This window comes from Cryptomeria japonica, chromosome 4 (genome assembly GCF_030272615.1).
Source record: "Cryptomeria japonica chromosome 4, Sugi_1.0, whole genome shotgun sequence".
NCBI classification, from domain to species: domain Eukaryota; kingdom Viridiplantae; phylum Streptophyta; class Pinopsida; order Cupressales; family Cupressaceae; genus Cryptomeria; species Cryptomeria japonica.
In genome coordinates this window covers 304607282-304616047 of record NC_081408.1, presented here as the reverse complement: position 1 = coordinate 304616047, position 8766 = coordinate 304607282, and the positions used below count along the sequence as shown (strand labels likewise).

Sequence of the window (8766 nt, the reverse complement as noted above, 5' to 3'; positions counted from 1 at the left end):
AGTTTCACATTTTAATCCAAAAACAATTAAGTACACATCAAGGAATTAAGATTTACTACTTTCAAAGAGAATTTTTTTCCATTTTACCAATCACCTTATACATACACCAAAATGCTAAATATTTAACTCATTTTAAAATGAACTTTTTAATATTTAACCATTGAACCAATTAACCATTAAAAAATACAGATTCAAAATATTAACCCAAAAAACTGCCAATTCCAAATAGCATGAGAGGGCAAGCTCAAGATCTGAGCATGTTTCTAAGTCTTGCCTCACCTTACACTAGGTATATGAACATATTTTCCTAACCCTTCCTGAGACTATAGCGACAACCTCTTAATTTCCGTCCTTCTTTCAAGCATCTTTCTTTTCATGACGTACAAGAGCAGTTGGTCAATTGGAAGTGTCTTGTGGAACACCTAAGATTGGTGATCAAGGAGTGTGAGAAATGTTGATTCAAAAATTTGTACAGAATTTAAATCAGAAGCAATATAGATAGATATTTTGGTTGACACATTTCACAAAGTTTCAGTCAGACAGCTTAGAATTTCAATGATGAAATCGCCACTATAAACATCTTTTTAAAAAGTAATACTATAAACATCTTTTTAAAAAGTAATAATCAATTATTGAAAGTTTAAAGAGTAATTTTAAGACAGTGTACTAGAGTAAGATTTACAGTGCATCATGGGTGGGTGTCCATGCTGAAGCAGTGTAGAGTAAGATTTACAGTGCATCATGGGTGGGTGTCCATGCTGAAGCAGTGTATAGGGCAAGGTCTTTCCAGCCAAGTTTGAGAGTTCCATACTCTTCATGAAGAGTATAAGGCTGAGAGGGAAACATTTCTAGCAGAAGCTCTGCCTGAGCTGCTGCATTGCCCCCAAGCCCGAATTTGGTGAATCCTGCTTGCTCAAGCTTCTCTCTCCACTTGTCAAATTTTACATACTCAACCCATCTTGCAGGACCTCCCACAGCAAGAATGTTCTTTATTTCACAAGACAATAGCTGCTGTTCTACAACATGTCTTTCAAAGCTGTCATCAGGATGGGCTGCACTGAGGGAATCGAACAGAGCAGAATAATAGTACATTGCACCCATAAATCTGGAGAGAAAAGATCCACTGTGACAGAGATCCTGCTCCACCATTGTGATAAGCTTAGGGTTGAGCCTCCTGAGCTGCCACAGGGTGCTCATGTCAGAGCCTGTGACATCATACAGAGAATGGTGCAGCCAATGTACAACCAATGCCTCTCCTTTCTTGACCTTGAGCCTCCTCTCTATACAGTCTATACCCATGTTGCCAATCTTATCTGGGATTGCATGAAATTCAAAGGGAATACCCACTGCGCTAGCAAATTCTGAGAGCCTCCTACCTGTTGCCTCCAATGCTTCCATTGAGCTCCCCAGCCCTGTGATTCGAATATAGGGCGGCCTACCAGGGCGAGAGGCAAGAATGTGGAATAGCCCTGGCCATTGCAGGCCTTGCATGATGTCCAGGTCAATGATGTGCACTTTCTTCTCCCCTTGCAGTGCTTGCTGTATTGCCTGATTTGCAGTGAAATGACAGAATTTCACAAAAGGAGTAATGCCATTATAGACTTGGAATGCTGATAGGATTCTTTGGGCTTTGGTTTTGTGCATGATGGGAGAATAGATTCCTAGGTGCGAGCTTATTAATCGAGATGCCATGGCTTCTGCAAAGTAAGCAGCCACACGCTGGACTGAGCTTCCATGGGGAGAAGAGAGTTCTTGAAGCTCCATAAGCATGACATTTGCTTCTTCTAAATTGTGTGATGAAATGGCCTCTGCACATTGGAGTAGAAGATCTAGAAGGTGCAAACCTTCTAAATCCTTAGAAGAACAAGCCCTATTGTGAACAAATTCAGATGCTTTTGAATTCCTACCGTCATAGCCCAATGGTACTGACTCATCTTTCTGTTCATAACTGTTTTGGAGATTGTGTTTTAACCCACTAATTGCGATCCCAATTGATTCAGTTGCAGGGTTGGCAGAGTAAAAACTGCCTTGCAAGTCTTGAACAGATTGAGATAGTGGTACATCAGGAGAGCTGTTCTTGAGGCGACTTGTCCTCCAGTTTTCAGCTCCAATTTCATCTCTAGACAATCCAATAGTTTTACCCAATCTTATTATTTCCTCTTCTTCCACAGATGTTATGGCTCCCCCCCAATTGTCCCACTCTGAAGATTCATGATTAGTGCTGTAATTACTAGTACTGTGGAATTCCACAGTGGATGTAGATTGATAGATCTCTCCATTTGCAGAACCTCCTATGTGATTAGGATAATACAAATGGGAACTACCACTATTACTTGATTTAACACATGGTAGGCCTAATCCATGAAGAGAAGGTTCATCTGTTTTGCTTACCTTGTTCATGATGCTGCTGCTGCCCTTGGAATAAAGCTCTCTGTTCCTGCTTCAATCACCACTGTTGTGAATAATTTTAATCCTCTGTTAATGACATCAAAGTTTTCACAACAATTTATAATGATATTATTTTTTTTTCTTTTATTTTTTAATTATTCTGATAATCAATCACGTTTGATGGATCTCAAAGTGTGATCCAAAACATTGATGCAAAACTCCCAACACAATCGAATTTAAAAACAATATAGAACAACTAATCCCCTATTCCTGATGCTGATACTGAATCCCCAAATTTCCTTTTATTGGCTACCCAAATAGCTGGCCCTGCATCTAGCATTCTTCCTTACAAAGAGCTTGATCTTGAAAAAATATCATGGGCATCAGATATGAAAGGGTGTTCCATTCTACTCTTTACCTCGAGCTAATTTCTTGAACCTTCCCATATAAAATGTGGCCACAAACTACTTATCTTAAGAAACAGCCCACCTGCACAATTCAATTCGTCTCCACTCTCTTCTTCACGTGTTTTCATTTTCTCATTACTAAATATTCCCAATTGAAAGGTCAGGAAATGTGGGTGACTCTACGGATTGGCATTTTCCTCATATCCAGTGAAATAAATATCTGATGACTGCTGTAAATTTTTGTTATACCAAGCATTTTAATCTCATACATATCATCAGCTGCCAATTGTGTGAAGCTTCTGACTTATCCACCTGCATGTCCCATCAGACGACCTGATTTTATAAGATTCATAAGACTTAATAGTAGTTTTGACGGGAATTAAACCTTAATCCAGTATAATTGAACTTCTGAATTCACACCTGTTAATCTTTACAAGCTGTAGCTGTCCATGGGAGGTTTAAAAATCCCCCAAAAAAATGCAGCCCCCCAAAAAATCGCAGGATACGGCATACAAACCGTCACTTTCCATGACTGGGACCAGTAGCTTTATATTTCCAATTTAAGTATCACAATCACTCATTGTACCGTGAAAGATAAAACTCACAGAAAGATTTTATTATTGATCCAAGCTCATGAGCTGATGGGCCCACTGGGGGAGGTCATGAAGGGACTTAACCCACCATCAAAATTCCTGTCACTGGATGTAACTTGTCGTGAACTGTAAGCTATAATATTTTATTTCTTCAAAACAATATTCTGAGATTTTTTTCAAAAAATTTAAGGCAATTATTGTAAAAAGATAGAAGATTATGTATGATCTTATAATCGTGTATTCATTAAAGTTAGTAGAGTTCTACAATCTATGAGACTGTCAGTATGCTGCTTATGGATTTGATTGCATGAGTGTTTTTTGCATCAACATTTCAGATCACTCTCCATGATGCATTATCAATTATTTGCATCAACGTTTCAGATCATACTCTGTGATCCATCATCAGGATCCTGATGATGGATCAAGGAGTGTATGCCAAAAAACATTCACAGAGTTATCATCCTGATGATGGATCATGGAGTGTGATTTGAAACATTGACTCAAAAAACACTCACGGAGTTATTATCTGAGTGATGGATAACAGAGTGTGATCCGAAACATTGATGCAAAAAAATCACACAATCAAATTGAGAAACAGCATACTAACAACCTTGTATTCAATTTCACAGTAATTCTTGATCTTAAATGAGAGGTCAAAATATTTTGTAAATGAGTTTATAGTTTAAAAAAAGTGTTTGCATCTTTGTTGATTTAATGTGAAACAAACTAAAAAGTTGGACCAAATCATGTATATCAATTTATTTATTGCAAGTCTTTTGTATTACCATATGATGGATTATTTCTTTGATATGACTTTGTGAAAATATATACTGTTTGTTTAATTTTAAATACACATATATTAACTTCTAATTCTTAATAAGTAAAAAAGATAAAATAGAAGAGAGGTTCTTCAACACCATAACATCTATTGATAGTAGATGGCTATTAAATTCTCTTTCTTAATTTGGATAGCTTTTTAAAATTTCCTTTCAAATTTAATTAAGGACAAATTAACAATAAAGTAAAAATGTTGACCGTCCAAATAAGGATTGTGTCATATTATCTAAGATTGGGAGGTGGATGATATCTAAGAAAAAGTGAAAATGTCATATATACAACGCTCACACATCACTAAATCTGCCAATTTCAGCCCCGGAAGGTGATCCTTTTTGTGCAAAATCTCAAGGCCTAGCTTGCTCATGTGACCAAGTCTCTTGTGCCAAAGCTTTGATTCATTGTCCACAATTGCCTTCGCAGCTTTCACATCAGTGTGACTTTCTAGCACATATAAAGTGCCTGATTTGCTACCCCTGGCAATTATCAAGGCTCCTTTTGTCACTTTCAGAGTGGTGGAAACATAATGGCCCCACATCACGAATGTGAGCCTACAATGACATTTGCATCAAGTACGAAGACACCCTATGAATATACTACTTAACTATATCATATGAAGAAGCAAGACTAATCAAAGAAAGAAACTTCTTAATCAAATTTTATAATAAAAAAAAAAATTGACCCAAAAGAATTATATATCTACTTGCAACTGCTCATATATCCTTGATTGTGTTAAGTGGTGTTCTTTTGCTGCAATTCTTAACCATATAGACTGTACAAACTTTAACAAAGACATGTCATATGAATAAAAAGTTTAGATCATTGATGTGAATAAAAAGAAAACAAATAGAAAATGACAACATTATATTAGAGGGCTCACTCTAATTTATTAACATTTTGAAAAAACATATAAATGTTGAAATCAAATGGAAGGAAGATCTTAATTGTTCAACTAAGGACTAGCTCTCAAAGACTCAGATGTGAGATATGCAATGATAGTTCTGATACTTAATATAAGTACAGATCCAATAGCCAACAAGATGAGAGGGGGGGGGGGGGGGGGTGAATCATACAAACTTAATCATCAATGAAAACATCAGATTCAACCTCGGTAACATATATCAGTCATATAATAAAACTGTCAAACATGCAAACTCAAAAGCATATGAACAATATAAACCTCATAACACCAGATTTAACGTGGAAACCCCAATAGGGAAAAACCATTGTGGGATTTTGGACCCACTAAGAAATATACTCTTCTAGAGTATGCTCGGTTAAAAGCCAATCCTGTTAAAGATTACAAAACACATTGCTAGATGTGACCCAGTTAAGGGATTTCCCTCAGATCTTTTAGGATCTTCACTTTGTTAGAAGTGACCTTGTCAAATGATTTCAAACACTCATTTAGAATGTCACCTTGTTAGAGGATTTACATATAAGACTATTAAGTCCACTCGGTTAACAGATTTCCTGTCACTTTCACAAAATAACAGTAATACAATCTATTTGCAACTTCACATCTAAAATCCTAAAGTAGATTCTTATTTGTTCAATACAATCTAGACATAGAACTAATCTTGTCTATCTGTTGGGCATCAATACTCTGTTATTCTAACAGGTCTTCAAGCTTCTGTGCTCGGTAATCACTATGTAGCATCCCTGTGCATACACTTGCCCGCGTACATTGTTTATCAACAGTTCCTTATTTATAAACAATCTTCTAACCACTTAATCTCCTTGATCGCATTTCCCATGATCAATCATAGCCATCAGATCTTCAATCTTGTCCAGGTTCATTGTATCTTTCGATCTGAAAAATGTTTTACCCCGCCTTGGAACTTGTGTTAGGGTAATACAGTTAAATCTGAGCTGTAGATCTTCTTGCCGACTTTCCATTGCCTTAGATTCGTTAACAAACTTCTTCCACGACTTGCCAATCATTGATCCGCTCTAGCTCATTAGCATCTTTCATTAAATATCACATATAAACAATTAATGCATTCTGTTATAGCTCGGTTACAACTCGGTGAATACTAAACTTTACTCGGTAGACATTCTGTATTCATTAACTGACTACGATAACCTTAGGGTTTACCGACTAGGTTCCTTAGGGTTTACCGACTAGGTTCTTTGTTTGATAACATAGTATAGTAATACCCTTCACATTTTACAACATATGTATGATGTTAGAACGATCTAAAACATCAAGATCTCATCATTGTCTGACTCGGTAAAGTTGCCCATTAAATAACTTATCCCCTTATTCATCATATTCTTTCATGTGTCTTTACCGACTTCTTTATAATCTTCATATCATATTTCTTAAGATATGGCAACATCATACTGAATTAGAAAATCAATTTCTTGACATCAATGACGAAATAATAATAGCAAGACATTAAAACATCTTTAATCAGTTGTGTCCATAATCATCAACAACCTTCTCAATATCCTTGTTATATTGCCAACAATGCAAATGGATGACACCTTTGTATTTTTTTACACCACAGAAATAATAGAAACAGAACAAAATTTTATCTTTGAATGTTCAATAGAAACTGAGCTTAAACAATATACACTTAGCGTTAACTGCTTAGGTGATTGTTTCTCCTAACTCAACCTCTTTTTCAGTGTAGTTACCAATTCTGACCATAAAATTTTTTATAACAGTATCCCGTTGTACATTAGTTTAGAAGACCGAAGTTGAGTTAGAAGAGACAGCCACCTAAGCAGTCACTGCTAACTGCTAAGTGTGTGATGTTTAAACTCATCCCAAAATGCAAGGACATCCAAGACCATTATTCCATAATAGAACTCTTTGAAAAAAGCATATTAATATTTTTTTTTTTACATCCTGTGTATCCAAATCATCCATAAAAAGAACACCCTCTGCACCATGTATCCCATAACTGATAAAAACATTCATATTTCCATAGCCTGTTTTGATCTCATGCATGTACCCAATTAAAATTATTTCATTTTATTTAAAAACCTAAACAACTATAGTAAGGAATGATGTAGATTCATTTCAATTATGATACTTGAAGGCCGGCTTTGACCCCACATTGAAAAAGCTGATAAAATGAATGGAGTCACCGCCATAACTAGTGATAGGACTGCTCAACTTGTAGTGAGGAAGATGGTCCACAGATAATGTACTAGGTACTACAGACACAGACAGTATGCACACATAAATTCTTAATTATATAGCAAACCATAAATTTTACAGATCATAAGTTCAAATTTTCTGCCTGAAATATTGTAAGGGACGGTGTACATGCACACCATTTCTATGGAATGTACTCCAACCTCTCTGGATTGAATCTGCACCATTAAGGTCCGGAAATTTGCAGAACTTAGTGGGTAATTCTGAATGTATATTATTAATCTATGGATGTTGTCTGTATATGTCAGACTAAAGTTTTATTGGCTTTTCAAAGTTTTTAAAGAAAAAGTAGTCAAGTCTAAAGTATTATTGGCTTCAAAGCTATTAAAGAGCAAGTTGACAATCTTAGCCTCTGTACAAGACAAAAGTTGCCCGGTCACGAGATATTCATGAGAATAGAAAGTCAGTCATGCATTGGAAAAAAAAAGGGAGGAATTGTGATGTCCATTGAAGACAGGACAAGCTTTTGACAACAATTGTATTTGACTATTTATATTCCTCTCACCCACATCATTTTTTTCAAAGTTCAGAAGAATTTTCATTTCGCTTAATTGAAAGCTCTTTTACTAAAACCTATTTGATTCCACCCATAAAACAAAAGCTCTTAAACTAAATAATAAGAAATCATCACATGCAGTATAAAAGATCATAATTCCATGATTCTATGGCGATGCCATTGAGAAGTATAGAGAATCCAAGATTTCAAAGCTTGAATTGGACCCACAGTGAGGGAGATCAATTCAACTTATGTTTACACTAGTCTTCAAAGATATAAGTAAAATTCAAGTAAATAAGAAGAAGTATTAGAAAATGTAATTAATAAGAAAAATTGATTAATAAATTTGTTTTGTACCAATAGCTGATCATTTTTTGTAATTTTTTGTTCATAATTGGTCCATTTGTGCACCACTATTGGTCCATTTGTGCACCACTATTGGAACATTTGTGCATAACTATTGGGACATTTGTCAACAAGTACTAGCGATTTTGAGTTGACGGTTACTGGAACATCTTTAGTTAGGTATCAGGCGACACTTTGAAATATGTACTTTTTGACCTTTGTGTGCATATCTAATTCCACAACGTGCATCATTACTACCCAAAAGCCAGATCAATAGCTTTAAGCAGTTAAGTCGCATACGAAGACAACTAAAAAAAATAATCAAAATCTGATGTACCATTTAGGATCTGTGGGTGCGCGAAGTTAGCTATGATGGCTACTGGTGCTCTTCCCCTAGATGTGGGCATCATAAAACTCTTTTAAAAATTTATGGATGTTATTTTTTTTTAACATATTCATAAATTTTGGTGTATTGCTTAAAAGTTTTATATCACTGTTGGGTGTGAATAGGGATATTATCTATCTAGTTCACTT

At 35.6% G+C, this 8766-nt stretch overlaps 1 protein-coding gene across 1 annotated transcript; it reads right to left on the bottom strand.

Annotated features, from left to right (window-relative positions):
* Window positions 1–608: 608 nt before the first annotated feature.
* On the bottom strand, window positions 609–3064 carry LOC131052133 (protein SCARECROW). The gene has a single exon (XM_057986735.2). The coding sequence runs from the start codon at window positions 2398–2400 to the stop codon at window positions 730–732; it is 1671 nt and encodes a 556-aa protein (XP_057842718.2). The 5' UTR covers window positions 2401–3064; the 3' UTR covers window positions 609–729.
* Window positions 3065–8766: the final 5702 nt, after the last annotated feature.

Excerpts from the sequence above, each read along its gene's own strand:
- LOC131052133 (XM_057986735.2), bottom strand. The coding sequence starts at position 2,400 with ATGAACAAGGTAAGCAAAACAGATGAACCTTCTCTTCATGGATTAGGC.